This window comes from Lissotriton helveticus, chromosome 6 (genome assembly GCF_964261635.1).
Source record: "Lissotriton helveticus chromosome 6, aLisHel1.1, whole genome shotgun sequence".
NCBI classification, from domain to species: Eukaryota; Metazoa; Chordata; class Amphibia; order Caudata; family Salamandridae; genus Lissotriton; species Lissotriton helveticus.
The window spans coordinates 1,752,673,529-1,752,698,972 of record NC_136067.1 but is presented as its reverse complement, the minus strand read 5'-3'; the positions used below and the strand labels follow the sequence as shown (position 1 = coordinate 1,752,698,972).

General features: G+C 46.0%; 1 protein-coding gene across 2 annotated transcripts in view; it reads left to right on the top strand.

The window, feature by feature from the left end:
- The window catches only part of GTF2A1L (general transcription factor IIA subunit 1 like), a 1,231,875-nt gene that overhangs the window by 1,006,085 nt on the left and 200,346 nt on the right, over window positions 1–25,444 (top strand). The window contains exons 10-11 of one of the 2 annotated variants that reach the window (XM_078649641.1): window positions 2,099–2,193; window positions 2,716–2,856. The exons of the other annotated variant lie outside the window; for it this stretch is intronic. Of the exons in view, the coding sequence (XP_078505767.1) occupies window positions 2,099–2,102 (4 nt within the window). The 3' untranslated portion in view covers window positions 2,103–2,193; window positions 2,716–2,856. The remainder of the gene's footprint in view (window positions 1–2,098; window positions 2,194–2,715; window positions 2,857–25,444) is intronic. 2 annotated transcript variants of the gene reach the window in all.

Here is a 25,444-nt window from a genome sequence, read left to right as displayed (position 1 = left end):
TTCAAAATTAGTTTCACTACTTTCTTTGATCAGAGGTACACTGGAGTTTTTCTAAGGTCGAAACAGGATACAGTTACTTTGTGGTAACAGTTTATGTCCACAGACTGTTGTTGATAGCTGGATTGGTTGTTCACTATTCATTTATGGGTATATATAAGGTTGGGTGAGCAAAAGGTGGCTTTTTGATGCACAGTTTCATTATTGGTTCAAATAGGTAAATATGATATTTTTTATTGGTTACTCGACAGGACAATTGGATAGCGTAGTGTGATGCTATGGTTCTGGTTAGAACATTTAAATATGTTATCAAAATGGAACTTTTTCCTTTCCGCAAGTTTTTTGTAGTCAAAATATGTATGTGATTACATTACAAGTAATAGGTGGACATTTAGATAGGTAAGAATGGGATGTGACACTATTTTATAATTGTGTGGATTAGATTCAGAACTTTTTTTTATAAACTAACTTTTCCTCTGGAATATAATTGAATGAGAAAATATTGAATAACAGAGAGTGAAAATGTTTATTTGATCGATCACAATGTGTAATGAGGAGAAGGTTGTTTCACCATTGGCTAAAAAGGCAAATCTGACTTTGTGATTGGGTGCCTTATCATTGTATGATAAGGGAAAGGTGTTTCTTTGAAACATTGTTTCACCATTGGCTAAAATGGCAAATACGACTTTCTGATTGGTTGTCTATCAATATGATGGGACTGGGCATTTAGGCTATACAGATATCTTGAGATTACGATTGGTCCATTTACTGACAAATTGGGTGTTCTCTTTTCACATCTTGTCAGGATTAATTTGGTTGACCTTAGTAGCAAGCATTTAATAGGAGGATTGGTTATACGGACCAGAGTGGAAACCTCATACGTCATTATTTAGTGGCATGAAAGCCTATTGGTTATTGTCTATCCTTGAATGATATTGGCTAGGTAACAGGCTTGTTTTCTAACTGTTCTAGAGATTATGATTGGCCCATTTATTTACCAATTGGGTATGTTCACCTTACATCATGTCAAGATAAACTCTGTTGACATTAGTAGCAAGTTTTGATAGGGGGATTGATTGGATGGACCAGAGTGGAAACATCATATGTTTTTATTTTGTTACAAGTAAGCCTATGGGAACTTCGCTATACTGGAATGGTATTGGCTGGGCAACAGGCTTAAAAGAATGATCGTGTGTCTTGGCTCAGTGACACTCTGAACCCGGTAGATGGTAGCTGTTGCTTTGATCCATGGAAGAGCAATATAAGTAAGTGCTCAGGGCCTTATTTTATTTTTGGGGGCAAATGATTGAATGGTAGTTGTGTTTGAGGCTTTGTTCTTAATATATTATATAAATAGGGGAATGAATGTTGGTGTAGTATTTAGAAACATTTAATATTGTTTATCAAGGGGCCAGTAGCAAATGGTGTTTGTAAATAATAGATACCTTATTTATACTTTTTGCGGAGTTATTACCATCGGTATCTGTTGTGGTTCTTTCCACAAGTGATCTGTAGATAACAGCTTATTTAAAGTGTATTATAAGTAGTGTGGGTTGTATAATAATTCGCAAAACCCACACAAGATGATGGAGCACGTCTGAACTGGGGTGGTTTGGTGAGCAAAATAACGATGGATTAAACCCAGATCTGTGACTGCGGTTGAATTTTTTGCCATTGTGCAACATTCCGTCCATCATCTGGTGTGTTTTGCTGTTCCCCCTATGTGGGAAGGGTATGCCCAGACTTGGGTTCCGTGCTCACTAAGCCACTGGAGTCAAGCTATCCTGGCTGAAGACGGCTGATAGCCAGAAACAGGTCCTAGGATGCTTGATTCCGGTCCAGGAAAGACATGGCTTGGCAGTTGGGGCTGGACTGTTCCCATGAGGCACAGGGTCAAGACTGATTTGCATATGGCCATGTCTGAACTGGGGTGGCTTGGTGAGCAAAATAACGATGGATTAAATCCAGATCTGTGACTGGGGGTGAATGTTTTGCCATTGTGCAACATTCCGTCCATCATCTTGTGTGATCTGTTGTATAATAATTAATCATTGGGTGTTGTGCATAGGTTATGTCTTATCTTGTCTATATTTTTTTTTAGTTGATCATAATGAATTCACTTCTGATGAGGAAGCTGGAGGATTGGAATAAATACACTGGAGTTGAACATAGAATATTTGCTTACTCATCTTTGATGTAAGTATTTTATACACGTTGCAACTTTATCTGATCATATTACGATTGAAGTAATATTTTATGAACCCTGAAACATTGTATTCAATATTGCATTCAGACTATCGCATGGGATCCACTTAATTACAACGCAAAGCCTAACTAGAGATGATACACTTTACTTAATAGGATTATATTATTTGGGGTCATGGAAATTGATTTTCTGCAGTAGGAAATGTGGAGTATCTTAATCGATCATGATAATCTGATCTGCATTGTAGAAATCTGTTTAAAGTCACATTGTTTTGTTTCTTATCTAAATTGTGTCTTCAATATATATCAGTGTATTTTAGAAATATTTTAGAAATATTCATTATAGATATCTGATCCTGCATAAATATACATATGATCCATTGGGGCAGGTGGAGCCAAGGTCTATTTGTTGATTATTGTATGAAAATGATTTAGGTGATTTAGATCGAAAATATGTATACTGAAAGCAAAAATCTGATCAAAACCTTTTGTATGTGTTTATAATCTTTTCAGTCCTGATGAAGTCTGTGTAGGACCAAAAGCATTGGCTGGGTTGAATTCATGTTTACATCCACAAAAAGAAATTAATCAAGATTTTTTCATCAATATTCCGTGACTCCTATGTATTACTAATGTACACTCCAGTAATTTCAGGTTGGATAATCTTTATATTTGTTCTACATTAATTATGATGTCTGGGCATCATCAATGATGGAAATGTTAAGTTTCTAAAAAAGATTAATGATATTATCAAGGATAACACGTGTAGATAATAGACTCTCCTATCTTGTATGTGCATGAATCCACAAAAATAGGAACAATTGACTACCAGGTAGAACATTTCAAAAACAGGTTTAAACAAAAAGGTTTTTTTTCGTACATTTCTGAATGCTGTTAAGATAGAGATAGTAGCATAGCAAAACCTTTTTTGATTCCATCCTTATTAAAACTAAAAAAAAACACTTTCTTGCTCAGTACATTTCTTCAATTAAAAAAAAAATCTCAACCTTCTCACTTATACTTGGGGAATCCACAAATCCTAAATACAGTAAGAATTCCAAGCATGTGTGCTAGAACAGGACTCCAATTTGGTATCGATACATTTTGAGGAAAACAAATTAAAGAATGCTTAATCACAAACTGCCCGAGCAGAAAACAGGGCTGGGAGGGTTTAGGGAAGAAGAGCTTAAGCACGTATGTGGTCAGTGTTGCAAACTAATCATTTCCGAATCACAACAAATAAACTCATTTTTAGCAGGGGACTGCAAATTATCCATCTTCCATTATTTCGATCGCAGTCATCCATTGATCACAATTATTGTACTGTTTGCAGCATAACATAACCTTTTTCATTGATGTCATAACTGCATTTTGTTAATTGTTTATTTTTGTATCATCATTTAGTAATCATGAACAGTATATTTCGCGCACTGAGACCACAGTTTTTTTTCCATATTATTTACATTCATTATGTATTTATTTATTTTTTGTGTTTTCTCTCATGAACTTTCTATCATTTGAGTTGCAATTTATCCAGTAAATGTATTCATAAAACTTGAGTTATTTTAAAAGTGTTGTGCAATCACACCTCTGGCTAGACACTGCCATCCTTTTGGCAACTCATAGATGTGTTGTACTGTATGTAGACTCACTTGCTGACAGCTTATCCAAATCAACCTTGAGAGTGACAAAGGCTTAGTGAGGACAGCTTTCTATCAGGATCTGCCCAGAACCCCGGTTAGTAGGGCCAGCTAGCATTCACATGTTCTCAGTACTTCCTAACAACTACAGCTGTGGACCCTAGTGAGAAAGCCTGACTATCCCTCTGCCAGAATGCACACAACTTGTAGTCTGGATGCAACTGAAGTGTTTACAATCTCCACCCCTCTCCAAATCCACAGTCAACCATACCTTAGATTGGTCAGCAGTAGATTTAGGGAAACAGGAATTGATAAGAGGAAAACTGGATATCGCCATTCCGACTAAACATCCAGCTGGGCATTGCCTTCAACTGGTAAAGTGCTGACATCTAAGACAATAATTTTTTTTCATATCTTATCTATCTCGCTACAGCACACACTATATGTTCAAGTTCGCTGTGTTTTTTAGTCTTTAAGTTCTGATTGAATTCTGAATTTGCTAAGAACCGGAACATAATTAATATTTATGAAATAGATGTTAAAATGATTTGAAGTGATTGTTCTTCTTTCGCTATAGAAACCAATCCTCTGTTTTATGAGAACACGTACCCTGATTCGAATACATTTGAGGTTATTTTTTCTTACAACTCCAGTGTCACTTACATTCATTAGAATTATAAAGTTTACTTGGACAGCAAGGAGTACCTTTCCCGACCTACGTTGGTACCTTTGTACAAAATGTGCATCCAGATGAAAATATATCCAAGTCTCGTAAGTGATGAAGATCCTTACAGTTTCTCATGTAGATTAACAAAGTGTGCAAGATCATACAAGTTTATAATCTTTAATGGATAGTGATGAAACAGCACTTTAACAAATAGCTTATCCTCACAAAACACATGAATTCCCAAGAATAGTTTTCTGCATTCAGTTAGGTATTCATTGCATTCCAAAAGATATCACAGTTTCATAACGTTTACGAGAGATCCTAGCTGTAACAACAGTGTATCTCAGTTGCGACTCTCTAGACTTGTATTAGTCCTGGTTCTATTCAGGCACCTCATGTAGTGCACTGAATGAATATAAAAGCTTCTCTCTGCAGTCCAATGCTGCATGTGCACCACCAGCCTTTCCATCTTCTGAACAAATACAGCGTCCGACGCATCAGGGTATCACGCTTTTTAAATTTAAAGTGGTGAATGCAAGCTCTCTTCCGGTTATGAAACTTTTGTTGTAAAGCGCAAATATGTAGGTGTTGCTAATAGCTGTTGGAAAGCAGATTGTTTAAGCATTAGGAATGGGGACCGAACTCCGGAAACGTGCTGTGGCTGACATCCAAAAAAGAAAAACAATACCATTCCTATTAAGTACATAGGCTTCTTTGACGAATCCCAACTGTAGAATGCTCGCCTGCTGAGCGCCACGTGCACGTGGTGAGCATTAATAATATACGGGACAAAAGTAGTTCAGTTTGTAACGCGACCCTGATTACCGCCGCCAGGCCCCGCCTCTTTATTTTATATGCGCGCATTGCATCTTTCACCAGCTCGTACGCTAGAGCTCAGTGTGGAGGTGAACTAGACCGTCATCCCGCACTGAGAACATTACATTCCTCTTCAACTTAATTAAACACAACACCAAAAATTAAACACTCTGCTATCAGTTCTGGAGAAGTCCCACTCAGCTACCTGACGCTGATCACCGTTGCAGCCATGCACATGACTGTGGGCCCTCACACACAGAATCCTGCCAGACTGGAGGAGGGGTCAGGATTGCTCCGCAGGTGATACTGGGAATGCTCTTCTCTTGTTGGGACCGGAGACAGAACCCCTTCTCCCCAGGCCCGGCTCCAGGATTTTTTATTTGGGTGGGCCAATGGTGCATTAGGGTGGGCCACTGCGGCACTCGCGGCCGGCATGACTCGCGGGGCAAGAGAGACGGGGCAGGGGGTTCACGTGGGGTGGGGTCACGCTGGATGGTGTTTAATTTAATAATAATTATTATTAAAAAATATAGCTTACCTTTCCGCTGGCTGGGTCCCACGTCTTCTCGGCTCCTGCTCTCCTGCCACTGGCAGGAACAAGATGCAGGCAGCCTGGCTCCCTCCCCAAAGCCAATCACAACGCTGCAAGCAGTGTTGTGATTGGTCGGGACGCCGCCCAGCCAGGGGTTATGGCTTATGTGGAGGTAATGTTCTCTATGCAGGCTGCATTGCAGCCAATGCAGCCTGTATGGAGAAAGACAGAGTGGGCATGACTAGTTTGGGCAGCCCCAGAGGGCCGACCAAACAGTCTTTGTGCACTCATGACCTGACAGCTAATTAAATAAACAAAAACCAAAAGGGCATGACAGGGCCGGCTTTAGCACTAATGCGAAAGTCTTGTTTGGCGCCCACCAATGACCTCTTCATCCGTAGATACCATTACTACCACCCTCCAACAGTGCCCTTAATCCCTCTGTAGCCCCTCTCTCATATGCATTTCATTTGTTGTATAGCGCTACTCATATCAGTGTAGGGTGTCACAGTACTTCACATCACACACACACATTATACAGAGATAATGAATGATGCAAGTAGGTAAATCAGTCTATAGGGAATGTTGCATAAGCCAATGAGGATTAGAAAGTGTAGGACTCATGTCATCCATACTGGTGGGCAGTATATTCTAAGAGGGTATGGTCTGAAGACGCACAAACTCAGGATTTAAAGCATACCCTAATGGTTGGTGGGTTGGCTTTACTATTAAAAATGTATATCTGCCCAAGCTAACTCTTTTTAGCAACATTAGAATAATGAAAGACTGAGGAAGTTCTAAGTATATCGCAACACAAACAAAATGTGAAGTTCTAACTAAACCATTCAGGTTTATATGCAGCTCTTTGATGACAGTTCATAGGTCACTGTTCTATGTTAGGATTGTAAATTCTGAGCTGCAAGTAAAACAAGAATCACTGTGACAAAGACAGTAACCCACTGAGCTATCCACATAAAATACAGTTTATCTGCATTTCAAAACTACCAACAAAGGATTGCTCTCCAGCAGGATCAGTAATCATCAGTTATCTGGACATTTTTATTGTTGCCTTGCATCCATGGTCAATATAATGACAACAAGCATTTACAATGTAATAGGTCTCGGGATAATTAAGTTTGAGCTATTGGCATTGCTAAATATTGCAACACCAACTGCAACATAAGTCTATAAATTGTAGGCCCAAAAATGTGTATGTATTTTTGTAGCAATGGTGGCATGCTGCGTTTTAGATGAATATGTTTAAAAGTAAAGTGCGCCATACTGCGATTGCTACAATAGTTAATTGTTTATGCGTTAACAAATGATGTGTGCACTGACGGCTGGTGGTGTGTGTGCCTGTAGAAATTGTGCACTGATGGCTGGTAGTGTGTGTGTGCCTGGTGAAAGCGTGCAGTGACGTCTGGTGGTGTGTGTGCCTGGTGGAAGCGTGCATTGACTGCTGGTGGTGTGTGTACCTGGTGGAAGTGTGCACTTCTGGCTGGTGGAAGTGTGCCTGGTGGAAGCGTGCACTGCCGGCTGGTGGTGTGTGTGCCTGGTGGAAGCGTGCACTGAGGTGTGGTGGTGTTTGTGCCCGGTGAAAGCGTGCACTGACAACTGGTGGTGTGTATGTCTGATGATAGCGTGCAGTGATGGATAGTGGTGTGCGCCTGCTGAAAGTGTGCACTGACGGCTGGAGGAGTGTGCCTGCTGAAAACGTGCACCTCCTACAGCACCACTCAACCCCCAATGCCTACAGCACCGCTCAACTCCCACCGCGTACAGCACTACTCAACCCGCAACGCCTACATCACCACTCAACCCGCAATGCCTACAGCGCCACTCAATCCCCACCGCGTACAGCACCACTCAAACCACAAACCCCTGAATGCAGGGTCTCTTCCTGTGTACCCTCTCAACTCACCTGAAAGGACATTTGCATGTAAACAGCAGCCAAGTTGGCTGAGGTATGGGGACTAAGGCGCCCATTTTGCAAAGACTTTTTATACCCTTTGGTAAAAACAACCATCCCAGATGTGTTAATGGGTACCTAGAGGTACCTCTGTGTGTGAGTTCAAGGAAGGGGTCTAATGTGATTTAATTTATGGAATAACTTGAAGCATCATGATAAACATTTTTTTTTTTGAGGCAATGTAAGGTTGTTGAGTTTTAAAAAGTGTACTTTTAATGGTCATAAAAAATGTCTGCAATAGGTACAGTCTGGTTAGCTATTACTGCTATGTATTCTTTGAAAGCACTTGTTTTATCTTATACAGGGCTGCTGGAATTATGTGATTCTGCATCCGTGACATTTTTAACATAATTATGTATTTGCCACATAATCCACCACGTGCAGTATAACATGCAGATTTAAAAAACAATTGAAGCTCAAATGGATCAAAAGTTACTACAAAACATGGTGACGTGTTTGTGCGCATTGGAAGCCCTTTTCAAAGGGTAACTGGCCAACTTTCAGTAGCTTATTTCTGTATTTGGCTGTTAAATTGGTACTAATGGGGTGAAATCTTTACCCAGACAGTTCTACCAAGTAAAAAAAATCTCAAAATAATTAACTTATACTAGTAAAAAATGTGCTGCATTATACTGCATAATTTGTCTATGGTGCTCCCCTTCCACATAATTCCATTGGCCCTGATCACATAATCATTTGTGGCAACCTATGTTATACAGTGTTTATTACAATTTTAGAATAATGCCCTACATATTCACATTGCTTTCTGTTACATGCTGGGACAGCAAAACTATATAAATACACATGTCACTATTATGCACTGCACAATCCTGGATTCAATTTTGTGACTGTTCTCATACAGACATCTTCGGAGATCACATTAACCAAGTTTCATGATGTGTGTGTCCCATCAATTAGTTTAATGTGCATTTATTTTACACCTCATTACTCACTTGTAGGCGTGAGCATTATTTTAAGTGCAGTTGCTGAACGTGTAAATACAACAAAATACTTATCAAATATTGTGTTGTTTTTAGCAAAGCTGTTGACTTTAAATGAAGACAGCCTAGAAACGCAAAAAAAAAAGTTGCTCTTCAAGGCCATCTACTTTCTTCAATACTTAAAGAGGCATTTGCGCCCTCCTGGGACTGCCGTCACTGACCCACAGTTTGAAGACCTCCGCCCTAAGGCCAGGGCAGGAGCTCCCACCACATACTGTGACTGCTGGGTTTGGCCCATTGTCATTCTATATGTGACAATGGGCCGCGATAATCTGTGCTTGGCTGAGCAGTGGCTGCAGCAGCCTCTTGAATCGGATCAGGAGAGCCAGCCCGAACACTGATGGGGGTAAAAAAAACGGCTCACATCATGTTTGGGTGGGCCAGGCTCATGTTTGGGTGGGCCCGGCCCACCCGGCCCACCCTCTAGAACCGGGCCTGCTTCTCCCTCGGAGCAGCAACCCGGAGATTCCGGTGGGGAGCAGTTTGGCTCCCTCTCCGGATCTCTTTGTGGAGACGGGGACTCTTGACTTGGCACGCTCAGGACGGGATCTGGGAACATCCTCGCACTGATGTCACCTCCCTCTGATGTTTCGGGCCTTGGACTTTCATCTTCATTTTCTCGGACTGGGAGATTAGATGTCCCCGCTTATACTTTCTTGAAAAAGGACACATCTTGTGTAAGCTCTTCTGTGCCTTTCCGGGTAGTGACCATTTTGCCCCTTCGGCGAGTGTACTGTCCATGGAGATTGCTCAAACTAGAGGCAAAATTTACTCACTGGATGTCTGTCTTTGACACACACTTTGTCTTCTGCATGGATGCTTGAACCCTTTGCTTTTCTGTTGATGCTGGACCAGACATTGGTGTTGGTTCTTTTCGCTAGGACTCGAGCCCCGTCAATGGGGGAAGGGACCCATGTCGAGTGATGGGGAATGGTGTCTCTTACTACCTGGCCCATGCTTGCAGGTCCCGGTGCTCTCTCTGTTGTGAGATGGGGTCTTAGACGGTATTCCCTCAGGAAACTGTATATGACTCGTTCCAGGGGCGCTTCCTCGGCATGAGCAATGCGGATGACTTTGTTGAGGGTGCGCATGAACCGCTCAACTTCCCCGTTTGCTTGAGGTCAGCTCGGTGCTACTTTCCGATTGCGGATGTCCCAGGATGCAAGATATTAAGCTAATTCCTGTCCTTGAAAAGGTGGGCCATTGTCAGTCTTTACCACTTCAAAAATCCCGTCTGTGGTGATGATTTTTTCCACTTTGTTGATCACTTCCCCTGCGGTTTGGCTTCCAACTATTTCTATCCCCAGATATTTGGTATAGTCGTCTAGGGCTACTAGGGCGTAGCGTCCATCTCGCAAGTGTCCAAAGTCCATGCTGACACACTCCCAAGGTCGTTGTGGATTGGCTTCTGCGATGACAGGTGCGGGTCGCTCCGGCTGGCCTGAGACTTGGCACCATTGGCCTGTTCTACCATCATGTCTATTCCTGGGAACCACACCTTTGCCCTCAGCCTATTTTCTGTTTTTACCATGCCTTGGTGCCCTCGGTGTGCGAGATCCACTGCCTGCTGTGTTAGGCTTGACGGAAGGACTAGTCTTTGACCCCCTCGCTGCTGGCAGTGGACAGCTCTTCTTTTACTCTCATCAGCGACTCTAACATGTCTTTCGCCTGGATTGTCCGTCTGCCATACTGGTCTGGATGGGTCGCCAGTCATTTGCTCGAATTGCCGTTATGGCTAACTGCAGACACTCATCGTTCTTTGTGGCTCCAACCAGCGTTTCGATTGTCATTGGCATTGGCCGGGACCGTTCGGCCACGAAACGGACATATTCTTCGGTTTCTTCAGCTTCGTCCTCCTCTGCTTTGGTCGCCGCCCTTGAGTGCCTCGAGAGATAATCTGCTGGGTTGGACGAACCAGGTTTGTAGTCTACCCGGTAATCACAACCTTGCAGTTGGAGTATCCATTTTTCTATCCTCGGGTTGGGGGGGGGCGGGTTGCTTCGAGGCGGACCCTTGGAAGAGGTGGATGAGAGGCTTGTGGTCTGTGGAAACTGTGTACGGGTGGCATATACGTAGATGTGAAATTGCTGACAGGCCCAATGGATGGCGAATGCCTCCCTTTCAATCTTCGAATAGCGCTGCTCGATTTCCGTCAGGTACCGGCTTGCTTAAGCTATCGGGCCCATTCTTCATTGCTTTGCTGTCTAGCGAGAACAGCACCTAGGCCGTAGGGGCTGGTATCCACTGCAATGTTGGTGGGCCATTCTGGGTTGAAATATGACAGCGTGGTGCCTGCTGAGAGGGCTGCTTTGGTGTCTCTGAAGGCTGGTTCATGGTCAGGTCCCCACTGCCAGGAAGTTGCAGATTTTGTCAGTTCTCTGAGTGGCTTTGTGACATTGCTCAAGTCGGGGATGAAGCGGCCACAGAAGTTAAGCATTCCCACAAAACTCCGCATCTCAGATATGTTGGTGGGAGCCAGGGCGTCTTGAATGTCACGGACTTTGTCCGGGTCGGGGGCTACTCCCTCATCTGAGAACGTGTACCCAAAGAAACTGATTTTCTTTTGCAGGAATTGGCACTTCTCTCTGTGCAAGGTGAGGCCGGCCTCTCGGATCCTTTGAAACACATCGCAGAGCCTTTTATGGTGATCTTCCAGGGACGTAGCATAGACCAGCAGGTCGTCGCTGACGTTTAGGACTCCTGGGAGCCCACTCAGGACTTCTCTGATGGTGTTCTGAAACAGCTCTGCGGTGCTTGAAATCTCGAAGTTCAGCCTCTTGAATCTTCTCAGGCCTACATGGGTAGAGAAGGTGGTGATGTATCTGGATTCGGGATGTAGGGGCAGTTGGTGGTACCCTGAGGGTAAGTCCATTTTGAAGAACCAGACCGCTCCATATAACTCACTGAGGATGTCATCTATGGTGGGGGTTATGTGACGTTCCCTCTTTATGGCCGCGTTTGGAAAGCGCATGTCTACGCAGATGCGCACTTGGCTTAGCTGCTTCAGCTTTCTGCGGTTACTGCAAAAACAACAATGATGGACAGAATGTGGATCAATGTCACACATTCACCCCAGTCAAAAGATCTGGGCCCAAATCCATCGTTTTTCCACTCCACACCACCCTGGGTTAGACAATGGCGATATGCAAATCAGCGCTGACCCTGTGCCCCATGGGAACAGTCCAGTCCGAACTACAAAAGCCATGTCCTTCCCAGAACGGAAACAAGCATCCGAGGACCGGCCCGGTTTCGAGGTAACACCTCTCATCAGCCCGGCTAGCTTGCTTCCAGTGGTGTGGAGTGCCTGGGACTCACGTCTGAGCATCCCCAGTACACTTAGAGCGGTTACTGCAAAAACAACAATGATGGACAGAATGTGGATCAATGTCACACATTCACCCCAGTCAAAAGATCTGGGCCCAAATCCATCGTTTTTCCACTCCACACCACCCTGGGTTAGACAATGGCGATATGCAAATCAGCGCTGACCCTGTGCCCCATGGGAACAGTCCAGTCCGAACTACAAAAGCCATGTCCTTCCCAGAACGGAAACAAGCATCCGAGGACCGGCCCGGTTTCGAGGTAACACCTCTCATCAGCCCGGCTAGCTTGCTTCCAGTGGTGTGGAGTGCCTGGGACTCACGTCTGAGCATCCCCAGTACACTTAGAGCGGTTACTGCAAAAACAACAATGATGGACAGAATGTGGATCAATGTCACACATTCACCCCAGTCAAAAGATCTGGGCCCAAATCCATCGTTTTTCCACTCCACACCACCCTGGGTTAGACAATGGCGATATGCAAATCAGCACTGACCCTGTGCCCCATGGGAACAGTCCAGTCCGAACTACAAAAGCCATGTCCTTCCCAGAACGGAAACAAGCATCCGAGGACCGGCCCGGTTTCGAGGTAACACCTCTCATCAGCCCGGCTAGCTTGCTTCCAGTGGTGTGGAGTGCCTGGGACTCACGTCTGAGCATCCCCAGTACACTTAGAGCGGTTACCAGGGTGGTGTGGAGTGGAAAAACGATGGATTTGGGCCCAGATCTTTTGACTGGGGTGAATGTGTGACATTGATCCACATTCTGTCCATCATTGTTGTTTTTGCAGTAACCGCTCTAAGTGTACTGGGGATGCTCAGACGTGAGTCCCAGGCACTCCACACCACTGGAAGCAAGCTAGCCGGGCTGATGAGAGGTGTTACCTCGAAACCGGGCCGGTCCTCGGATGCTTGTTTCCGTTCTGGGAAGGACATGGCTTTTGTAGTTGGGACTGGACTGTTCCCATGGGGCACAGGGTCAGCGCTGATTTGCATATCGCCATTGTCTAACCCAGGGTGGTGTGGAGTGGAAAAGCGATGGATTTGGGCCCAGATCTTTTGACTGGGGTGAATGTGTGACATTGATCCACATTCTGTCCATCATTGTTGTTTTTGCAGTAACCGCTCTAAGTGTACTGGGGATGCTCAGACGTGAGTCCCAGGCACTCCACACCACTGGAAGCAAGCTAGCCGGGCTGATGAGAGGTGTTACCTCGAAACCGGGCCGGTCCTCGGATGCTTGTTTCCGTTCTGGGAAGGACATGGCTTTTGTAGTTCGGACTGGACTGTTCCCATGGGGCACAGGGTCAGCGCTGATTTGCATATCGCCATTGTCTAACCCAGGGTGGTGTGGAGTGGAAAAACGATGGATTTGGGCCCAGATCTTTTGACTGGGGTGAATGTGTGACATTGATCCACATTCTGTCCATCATTGTTGTTTTTGCAGTAACCGCTCTAAGTGTACTGGGGATGCTCAGACGTGAGTCCCAGGCACTCCACACCACTGGAAGCAAGCTAGCCGGGCTGATGAGAGGTGTTACCTCGAAACCGGGCCGGTCCTCGGATGCTTGTTTCCGTTCTGGGAAGGACATGGCTTTTGTAGTTCGGACTGGACTGTTCCCATGGGGCACAGGGTCAGCGCTGATTTGCATATCGCCATTGTCTAACCCAGGGTGGTGTGGAGTGGAAAAACGATGGATTTGGGCCCAGATCTTTTGACTGGGGTGAATGTGTGACATTGATCCACATTCTGTCCATCATTGTTGTTTTTGCAGTAACCGCTCTAAGTGTACTGGGGATGCTCAGACGTGAGTCCCAGGCACTCCACACCACTGGAAGCAAGCTAGCCGGGCTGATGAGAGGTGTTACCTCGAAACCAGGCCGGTCCTCGGATGCTTGTTTCCGTTCTGGGAAGGACATGGCTTTTGTAGTTCGGACTGGACTGTTCCCATGGGGCACAGGGTCAGCGCTGATTTGCATATCGCCATTGTCTAACCCAGGGTGGTGTGGAGTGGAAAAACGATGGATTTGGGCCCAGATCTTTTGACTGGGGTGAATGTGTGACATTGATCCACATTCTGTCCATCATTGTTGTTTTTGCAGTAACCGCTTCAGCTTTCTGGCCACTACGATTGGTGACACCCAGGGAGTGGGCCAACTGACCTTCTCTATAATTCCTTGCCGTTCAAGCGCCTCCAGTTCCTCTTCGACTTTCTGCCTTAGGTGGAACGCAATGCGTCGGTGTCTCCGCGCCACTGGTTGGACTGATTGGTCAATATGGAGAGAGACTTCTTTTCCTTTTAGACACCCTATTCTTTGGAAGACATCGTCAAACTCTTCCATGATGGCTGTCAATTCTTCTTCCTGAACGGTGAGGGCGAAGGAAATTAGTCGCAGTCTTCCACTGCGTAGCCACTGACCAGCAAGCCACTCCCTTCTTCTGTCAAATACACTGTGGTGGGGATGCTTAAGCCTTGATGTCGAAGTTCCGTTTTGAAACACCCCAACAGCGGGATGGGCGTCTTCTGCCCATACGCAAACACGCGGATTTTGGCCTCTTGTAGCTGTGGGCGTGGACTGAGGTTTCTGTACACGTTAGCAGCCATCAGCTCTATTGAAGCACCGACCGGTGTCTATGGTGACTCGCACTTCTTGGTTGTGAATCCCTATACAGAATTTCGGAAGTTTGCGCCTTTTCCTCGGCGAGTGGTCCACTGCTAGCACATAGTGGACTGGGTAGTCTCCTGTGTCGTCATCCATATATTCACTTTCAGGCGATTTGCCTACTTTTTGGGCTGTTTCTTTTCGTGGCTTCGATGACCTGCACACGGCTGCAAAGTGGTTTATTCTGCCGCAGGCGGTACACCTTTTTCCTTTTGCTGGGCAGTCCTGCATGCGGTTGGGCTTGCCTCTGCAGTACCCGTATTCTTCACCTTTGCTCTGTGTACTCTTGCTGGGTGAGCGACTTGGTTAGGCCTTCACAACGTTCGCTTGCTCAATCTTTATCTTGTGGTGGAGTGCAGCCTCCATGTGCGATGCCCTGGCCTTTGACAACTCCTTCGACCTTCCTAGTGTGAGAATGTTAGCCAACGAATTGCCGGACTCCTAGAGGATGGTTTCTCTTAGCTTTGAGGAATAGCAGCCCTATATGATTTGGGCCCTCATTTCTTCTTGTTCATCTTGGAATCCGCACGTGCTGGCCAGTTCCTTCAGTCGACCATGGAATGTGTTTAACGCTTCCTCCACTTCTTGTTTAGCTTTGCAGAAAATCAATCGCTCGTAGTCCCTGTTCACCATGGGCTCGAAGTGCGTGTTTAGGGCATTCAGCAGTGTCACATACGTCTTGGGCATGGCCTCCACTAGAATCTTATAGATGCGATGAATGTCCTTACCTCCTAGGTGTAGGAGTAGTACTCTGCGCCGTTCGCGGGCGAAGCCTGTCCCCTCAAAATAGAACTGAAGGCGTTCAGTCCAGTCCATCCACTTCAGGGCGAGTGATGAGGGAGCGCCATCCACTACAAACAGCTCGATCACCTGGATCGCCGCCATCAGGACGTCATTGGAAGTTCACCTTGAGGCACGAGCACTGCCTCACCACAGCAGAAATGGCAGCACAAAGGCCTGTCCTTCCTGGTTCTTCCTGTCGGCGCAGGCCGTGCATGTCCTGCAGGGGGCAGCTGGGGCTGAGCAGCCACTGGGCATGGGGTCACTCTGGGCTGGGCAGGCACTGGTGGAGTGAAATAGGGGTGGCAGAACACCAGGCCCGGCTCCACGAAGGGTGTGGAGGCAGGGTAGCAGAACCCTTGCTGATGGCAGAAACAGCAGTATCTCTGTGGGTGGCCTTGCCACACTTCACCCTGCGCAATAGCGTGTGAATGTTACCGCCTTGTTGCCAGTGTAGAAAGCTCGCCTGCTGAGCGCCATGTGCGCTGAGCGAGTATTAATATGCGGGACACAAGTGGTTCAGTTTGTAACGGGGTCCTGACTACAGACGCCGGGCCCGGCCTCTTTATTTTATATGCGCGCATTGCGTCATGCGTCATGCGCCAGCGCGTACGCTAGAGCTCAGTGCGGAGGTGAACTAGACCGTCACCCCGCACTGAGAACATTACACCCCACCTTACTGTTAGTAGCCTCTCACAAAAAGCAAGGCCTCCCTCAGAAAAAACTGCATGCAGTAGATGAACAGAAACACAAAACAAGGTCTTAGTTGAGAAAAAATTAAGTTAAAATTCTCAGACCGGTTTAATTAAAGAATAAATTGTGACAATTAAAATGAAGCCAGAATAACTAAACTAGAGCAGCAGAATCAGGAGTTTTAAAAAGTGTCCAGAGCAAACAATTCCGAACCCCTATTGCCCTTTAATGAGGCACTTACAGACGTCCTTCTAGGAAAATGGCCCAAGCCTAGCATAGGGGCTACTGTGAATAGGACGATTGCACGCCACCATCGCCCAGCTCCATGAGTCCCATAGTTTCTCAGCCAACACCCTACCCTAGAAAGTTTGGTGGTTCATTCCCTCCCGCCTCTCCAGATAGGGAATCCAAGAGATTGGACTCATGTGGGAAGATGTTTTCTTCCTCCAGTCTTGCATTGCGGTCGGTGAATACAGCATTATTATTGGGCCGTTTCTCTCACTCTCTTTGGGAGACAGTTGCACAGGTGCTGCCACAAGTCCTGGAGGAGGCCTGGGCTGTGCTCGCCCAAGCCGTTAAGGACGGGAGAGATGCAGCAAAATCAGTGTGGTTTAGACACAACCGATTCGCTGGGCAGATCCATTTTAATGACCGTGGCTTCCCGGGGATTTCCAAGCCAATTTGTTGGACATGCCCTTTACTGGAACCTGCCTTTTTGGGGAAAAGGCAGACTCGGCCCTGGTCAGGTTCAAGGACTCTCGAGCTACGGCCAGATCCTTGGGCCTCTCCTCATGGCCAGTCTCCCTTTCGCCCCTTTTGTGGCAATGAAAGGGGTCTCCAGCCCGTCAGCCCAATCCTAGCCACCATCCTGCTTGGACTACCCAAGCCATGCATGGATGTGGACGCGGTACATTCCGTCCTCGGAATGGAGGCCAGAAGTCGTCTACCACTCTGCCCCCAGCAGCTGCAGCCTCCAAGCACTTCTAGGTTGATTCTACAGGACCACACTACTCCAGTGGGTGAGATAATTTGTCATCATCTCCCCAGTTGCAGATCTATAACAACAGACAAGTGGGTCTTGCAGATCGTCCAGGAGGGCTCTTCTCTTCTTTTCTTTTTTTTCCCCTTCAAGTCAGGAACAGCTGGCAGGAGATCAATTAAAGTTGCTACAAGAAGAAGTTACAGCTCTTTTGGCCAATGGAGCTAAAGCCAGAGGGTTCCAGTTTCAGAAGTAGGCAGTGGCTGTTATTCTTGCTACTTTCTGATTCCGAAGAAGAACAAGGTGCTACTGCCCATTTTGGATCTTCGAACCATCAATCTCTTCCTCAAAAAGGAGAAATTCAAAATGCTCCCTTTGGCTCAGGTCTTGTCTGCCCTAGACCAAGGAGACTGGATGTTAGTGTTGGACCTGCATGATGCGTATTTTCACATTCCCATCCTGCTGGGCCACAGGCGTTACGTGCGGTTCAAGGTAGGCCTCAAGCACTTTCAGTTTACCGTTCTCCCCTTCGGTCTTACCAGTGCCCCTCTGGTGTTCACCAAGGTGATGAAGGTGGTTGCAGCTCTCTGCGCAGGTTAGGGCTATCAGTCTTTCCCCTACCCCGATGACTGGCTGTTGGAGGCAACTTCGCCCCAGTCAGTCGTCTTCCACCTTCAGACTTCGGTGAACCTTCTGCATTCACTGCTGTTCTCTTTGAATGTGCCAAAGTCCCACCTGACTCCTTCTCAGATGCTCCCTTTCATCGGAGCTGTTCTGGACACAGCGCAGTTTCTGGCTTGTCCTCCTGAGGAGCGAGTCCAGGATATTCAAGCTATGATTCCAATGTTTCAGCCACTGTCCTGGATTTCGGTGAGGTTGACTATGAGGCTGTTGGGTCTCATGGCCTCCAGCATCCTGTTGGTAAGACACTCAAGATGGTGTATGCGGGCTCTGCAGTGGGACTTGAAGTTGCAATGGGTACAGTATCGGGGAAATCTCACTGACGTGGTTCAGATCTCGGAAGCAACTGCAGTGGTGGTAAATGAACCGTGATTGGGTCAAGAGCAGACCCCTCTCCCGACCAGATTTCACAGTCGTGACAGATGTGTCACTCCAGGGATGGGGCAGGCACATGGGAGAGGTGGAGATCAGGGGTCACTGGGCCCCTGCGGAGACAGTGCTCCACATAAACTTGTTGGCGCTCCGAGCGATTCGGTTGGCATTGAAAGCATTTCTTCCCTCTGTCAAGGGGAAGCTAGTGCTGGAGTTTGCAGACAACACCACCGCCATGTGGTACTTCAACAAGCAGAGCAGGGTGGGGTTGTGGATGAATTGTTGAAAGGCCCTGCATCTCTGGACACGGCTGGAACTGCAGAGCATATCCCTCGTGGTTCAACACCTGACAGGTTCTCTGAATGCCAGGGTGAAAATCTCAGCCGGCGATGCCTTCAGGATCACGAATGGCCTGTTGGAGGTGTCGCAAGGTATCTTTCAGTAGTGGGGAGAACCTTGGTTTGATTGGTTCGCCTCCAAAGAGAACAAGCAATGTCTGCAGTACTGCCCCTGGAGTTTCCAAGGCGGCTATCACTCGACGACGCGTTTCGACGAAAGTGGCCTGTTGTACGCCTTTCCTGCCCAGGGTTCTGAAGAAGATCAGGAGTGACCAGGCCCAAGTCATTCTTGTGGCACCGGACTGGGCACGGAGAGTCTGTTATCCAGATTTTCTGAGCATGAGTGTTGAATCTCTGATCAGGCTGCCCCTTCGGGAGGATCTTCAGTCGCAGCAGCAGGGGGGGTTCTCCACCCGAACCTGTCACCTCTGCATCTCCATGCATGGATGTTGAGCGGCAACAGTTGATAGCTTTTAACCTTCCTCCCGAAGTCTGTAACGTTATTCTGGTGGCCCTCCACCAAGATGGTATACGCCTGCCGTTGGCAGAAATTTGTAATATACTGTACAGAAAGGTCCGTTTCTGCTTCTCTTTCTATTGTCCTTTTATTCATTCTAACTCTTGCCCAGCAGGGCTCTGCTTTGGGAACTCTCAAGGGTTACCTCTCTGCTCTGTCTGCTTTTTTTGGGCTGCCAGACCAGCCTTCTCTCTTTAAATCTCCTATTGTAAATAGATTTCTGAAAGGGCTGGGCCATTTCTTTCCATCTACGCCCTTTGTTATGCCACAATGGGACCTTAATTTGGTCCTCACTTACCTGATGTGTGCTCCTTTTGAGACTTTGCATAATTGTCCCCTCCGGTTATTGACCACCAAAACAGCCTTTTTAGTGGCGATTACATCGGCCCGAAGGGTGAGTGAATTGCAGGCATTATCCAGCTCGCCTCCTTATTTATGTCCTTCCTGGACAAGGCAGTGCTTCGCACCAGGGCATCATTCTTACCAAAGGTGGTGACCCCCTTACATCTGGGTCCATTACTTTGCCCACCTTCTTTGCCCCCCACATCCTTCTAAGGAAGAGGAGCGTCTCCACCGACTGGACCTAAAAAGAGTGTTGTCATTCTACCTTGACAGCACAAAGGAGTTCCGGGTGGATGACCAACTTTTTGTGGGATATGTAGGAGAAAAGAAGGGAAGGGCAATGCAGAAAAGGAACATCTCTCGCTGGGTCGTTAAAATCTGTTACGCCTTGGTAAAGAAGCAGCCCCCTGAGGGATTAAGGTCCCACTCCACCAGGGGGAAAGGCTGCGACTAAGGCCTTGGCTCGGGGTGTCCCAGTCCAAGACATCTATCAGACAGCAACATGAGCATCATTGCACACGTTCGCAAAACATTATTGCCTTGATGGTCAGGTGTGCAGGGACGGGCATTTTGCCCATTCAGTTCTGCAAGACTTCTTAGCTTAGATCAGTGGTTCCCAAACTTTTGACTCCTGAGGACCCCCATTGAGTCACCACTGGAAGCCGGGGACCCCCAAGCAATTTGTATGAGTTAAATTTCAAACATTAACACCTTGCGCGCTCATGACGGAACTATTCCGTCACGAGCCACGGTGGGGCTGTGCTGGTGACGGAATGGTTCCGTCACGGCCCGGCCGCGGCGCCTGCGCGGCGCTGATTTCGCACCTGCGTGGCGCGTTCTATTGAGCGGGCCGGGCCGTGACGGAACCATTCCGTCACAAGCATAGCGCCACCGCGGCTCGTGACACGAGCATGGCGGCGCTGCGCGGCCCCCCTGCCCCCTAGCGCCATGGCGGAATTACCGCCGGGCCAAGGGGTTAAAACAGTAATTCCAAAAAAATACAAACGTGTGCACACAAAACAAATACTCAAAGTACTAAGGATTTTGGGGCCAGATGTACGACCATTTCATTTAGCGCCTCGCAATTGTCGACCCATTGCGAGTGGCAAATTGCGAGTCGCTAAATGAAATGTACAACAGTTTGTTTAACACTGTTTGGGATTCACAATGGGGTCGCAAATTGCGAGGTTCATTAATATTAATGAGCCTCTCGCAATTTGCGAGCTCATTGGGAATGCCAGCCCTCCCAGCGATGGTGGCCTGCTGGGCTCTGCAGGCCACCATGTCTCGGACTGCTTTTAAATAAAGCAGTTTAAAAAAAAAAAAAATGAAGCCTGTTTACCATGCATTTAAAAACAAAAAAAAGAAAATGAAACGTTTTCGTTTCATTTTTTAAGGGCAGGCAGAGATCCCTGGGACCACTGCCTGACCTTGAAAAATAATTTTGCATGCATTTGGGAAGGGCATTTGCGAATGCATTACCATCTACTTGAAGTAGGTGGTAATTGTGACTGTTTTGTGAACGCAAAACATTTGTACATGGTTTTGAGACTCGCTAGTTGGAAGGGAATGCCCCTTCCAAATAGCAAGTTGCAAAACCTATTTAGAGAGTCGCAAACAAATTGCGACTCGCGAAATAGGCTATGTACATGGCCCAATAGGTTTTTGCATGCACAAACGGGTTCGCGAACCTGTTCGCGCATATAAAAACAGATCGTACATCTGGCCCTTAGTATTTTATATTGAAGTAATAGCCCCTCTGTCACATGTATTTCATTTGTTTTGTAGCATCTCTCATACCATTGTAGGATGTCAGAGCACCTTACATCACACACATATAGAGACATTGAATCATACATGTAAATCAGTGTGTATATAAAATGTTTTAAGAGTGCTTGGTCTGGAAAAGCACAAACTCAGGATTCAGAGCATAACACAGTGGCTAGCATTGACTTTAACATTAAAAATGTATTTTCACCCAAATATATCTTTTTAGCAGCATCAGGATAGTGAATAACTGGGACAAAATATAAGTTACTAACTGGTACTATGCAGTTTGCAAGCAGCTCTTTGATGACAGTTTATAGGTCCCTCTGCTAGATTACGATTGTCACTTATGAAATGCACAGTAACAAAATAATCTCTGTGACAAAAGCAGTGACTACAAACCTAGGCACATAAAATGCTGCTTTTTAAGATGCAGGTTACACATTCTTTGCAGTAGGCACATTAACCCTCTGTGCTACATTAGTTAAATCAAAGCTGCCATTGAACCAAACTCTTGCTCTCCAGCAGGTACATTAATCACTGGCATTCTCTTGACACTTTTATTGTTGCTGGAAAGCTGCTAATTATACAAGAAACGTTTCTGTGCTTTTAAAACTGTTGCTTGCGGACCCCCTGGGAATGTGTCACGGACCCCTGGGGGTCCGCGGACCACAGTTTGGGAAACACTGGCTTAGATCATTAGTCTGCAACCCACCGCCATGATGATATGGCTCGGGTATCTGATTCAAGGGTAAAGAATCTGCAGCTAGAAGTCTCTATCAGATGAACAAGTTACTTACCTTTGGTAACGCATTGTCTGGTAGAGACTCTATCTAGCTGCAGATTCCTTACAGTCCCACCCATGCCTCCCCACTTTGCGAACTGATGTGGTAGAACTAGGCTTGTTTTATCCCCCTTTCTGGGCCCTAGTTTTGCACACGACTACGTCAGTTACTTCATGGATTGCACTTCTGGCGTGGAAAATACAAAAAGTACTGACGTCTGCACATCTGTGTGGTGCCTATATAAGCACGGCAACATCATAACTAACCCTACTGACGCCGCCAACGTCACGCAGTGCCAAATGGAGCTACCCGATGTCGCGCGCAAGGGTTATTGCTCGGCAAAGATTCCTGATCCAGCCTGACATCTGGGAAAATCAAAGGTAAGGAATCTGCAGCTTGATAGAGTATCTACCAGATAATGCATTACCGAAGGTAAGTAACATGTTCATCTGGAGCACCGGCCAATAAGGAGCCAGGAAACGAAGCGATGGAGATATGAACTAATGGCAAGCACCAGTTGTAATTACACACAGTAGAGCGATTACAGCAGGTCTTGCAGACACCGCATGCATGCTGATGCTTGACCTACAGCAGGTCTTGCAGACAGCACCTGCACGCTGATGCTAGACCTAAAAACACTTGTATGATTTCTAGGGTTTGCTTTCTCCCTCTGATCTAGAGCGAGGTGAGACAGTTTACTGTAACAGAGCGGCTTGTCGTTCACCGAAGTGCCTGAAGAGAGACAGTGGTTGTGGAGCTGAAATGAAAGCTGTTTTCTGTTAGAAATTAAAGTAGTGTGCGTTAAAATATTAAAAGGACCGGTGCCTAGCCAAAAGCCAGTGAGACAGAGCGTACCACCACTCTGGAGAAAATGGGAACGTGCAGCCATAGAATGCTAATTGAGAGGAGCCATAACATTATATATAGCCAGGAAAGGGATAATTCTGATCGTCTGGGCAGAACCCAATCTGAGTGCTAATATCCGTTAGGTTATTGAGAAGGTGATCTTGCATTGACTACATGTTGCTATTTTCAGAAGCATAATATTTAGTAGAAGTGCAGATTTTAAGTTGCTTTTTGCAATATTCAGCGAGCCTTGGTAGTTAGCGAAGCATTGTTGGCCACTCCTGCTAGCAATATAAGCATTTAATTACAATCAACAGAGTTTTGGGAGTAAATACCAGCTGTTATTGTCCTGCAGCTAAGTTTAGAAAGGGCATTAGTAACCCCGCCTTCAACTCCACCCAAAATAAGGAGCGCTGTAGGAGGAGAAGCAGTCTCTTACCATAAATGAGTTTTCATTCTACCGTCGCACTCCCTCTTCCTCCTGGGACTTCTGCCATTCATTCAATGAAAGGGAAACAGAATCCTCCCAATAAAAATTGGAAAATAAATTGTTTTGTTTTCTATGTATCATTGGCGGATTTGGTCTGTCCTCTGGCCAGAAGCAAGGGGTGGATCCCATAAAGTTTTGTGTGAACCTGGTTGCTTTATAATAGCCTGAGGGAGCGTCACAGGAGGAAGGAGCTGGGTATTTTTTGCATCTCATTTTTAAAGTGGAGACAGCTCCTCCAACGATTCCAGCTTTCAAAGCACACTGAAGTTCCTTGGAAGCTGGCACACCATCTCAAGGACACTGAGTAAGTGTTAACCTGCATGTGCCTTCCATTGTCTTGTGGATGTGGAGACATGCAGCAGTACTTACACCTTTAAGGAAGGAGTGCGGACATAAGTTAATCAGTGCATGACACAAATGCGAATTTCTAGTATGTATCTTGGTGTTGAATATTTACCAGTCCAGTAGATCGTTCTGGAATGAGGTGAAGGTAACAAATATTTACCGTAACCAGAATGGCAAGTGTAAATTTTACTGTGTCGACTGGTGGAAAACAATACTTTGTAAGGAGGATAAGTTCTGGATTTTGAGTCCTGGCTATGATTGGTGGAACAGAGACTTGTGTCTTGTGAGTTGTGTCTATAGGCTGGTATTTGAAGATTGCAAAAGCAACTGAAACTTGTATTGTCAGACATCGGTAACAACTTTTATTATGTTAGTTTATTGTTTTAGCCATCCAGGGAATGGTGACTACTTTTGCTATGTAGGCTTATGTTGGAAAAAAGTACCAAAAAAGGAGAACCCTGGGGGAATATTGGTATTAACAAGAGTTAACAGTGCATAGATTGGGTTATAGTTTGTGCTGTCGCCAACATGAAATCAATTGCATCTCCATCTACCTATTTAGAGGCTATTGGTGGTGTAATGTTTGTTGCGAAGAGAAAATTGGCATTGATAAAGCAAAATTTGGGGGTGGAGGGCAGGAGGGTACTAAAAACACTGTCAGTGCCTGCAAGGTATCATGAAGGAGGAAACAATTATTTTGATATGGAAGAGAAGGTGGACGCTGTGTTTGTGTCTACCATGAAATCAATAGAAGAGATCCATGGAAAGAAAATGTGTGTTGTTGTAGAATGACACAAATTCTTCTCTAGAAGTCAGTTGCTTGGTTAGTGTATTATTCATTATATCTGAAAGAGGCACGTTAGTGATTTTTTTTTTTTTAAACAATTTTTATTGCAGGAATATGTAATACAGCCATTGACTTAATGTACAGTACTTAGAGCAGCGCAACATAGTATAATGAATGCCATTCAAGGGTGTTAAACACAGCCATTCAGCCCACAACCCGGAGGTCGGGCGGCACTAGTTTCCGGCATCGTACATTCCTCAGGTCGAGCCCGATATCATTGTTAGTACTTCAGGAGCTCTTCTTCCCGCTTTTCAGCTGTAAACGTGGAGCCCCTACTTGCTAGCCCGTATTGCTGTTCCTAGCCAACTGTGGGGTCCGTAAACTTGGTCCCTCCCCCACCCTTCCCTCCCAGTGTCTAAGTCGGTGTACGGTATGAACATATGTATTAATGGTGTTGGATCACGGAGTAAATACCTCTGAATGCATGTGTGTGTCCTAGGGGATCGTAGCCGGTACGTGTGTCCCTGTTTGTGGTGTCTCAACTCATGTCTCTTCCTCTTCATCCTCCTCAATTGCGCTGTCCCTCAGTGCCTGCACCAATGCTTCCCACCCCATTGCGGCTTCTTGTGCTCTGTCATCTGATCTGCGGCGCGCCATCTGGTAACGGATCGTGCTCTCCGCAGCCGCCCATTTCACGTATTCATTCAACCACCTCCTGTGTGTCGGTGCTGTCTTCGATTTCCATCCCTTAGTCAGCTCTCTCTTCGCTATGAGTAGCCCCATATCTATAAATTTACTTGTCAGCTTGCTCTTTTTCGTGTGGGGGAACCAGTGTAAGATGGACACTGCACTATCATATTGGATGGACCTGTCAGTAACTGCGTTCAGGGTTACCTCTATGTCCGCCCAAT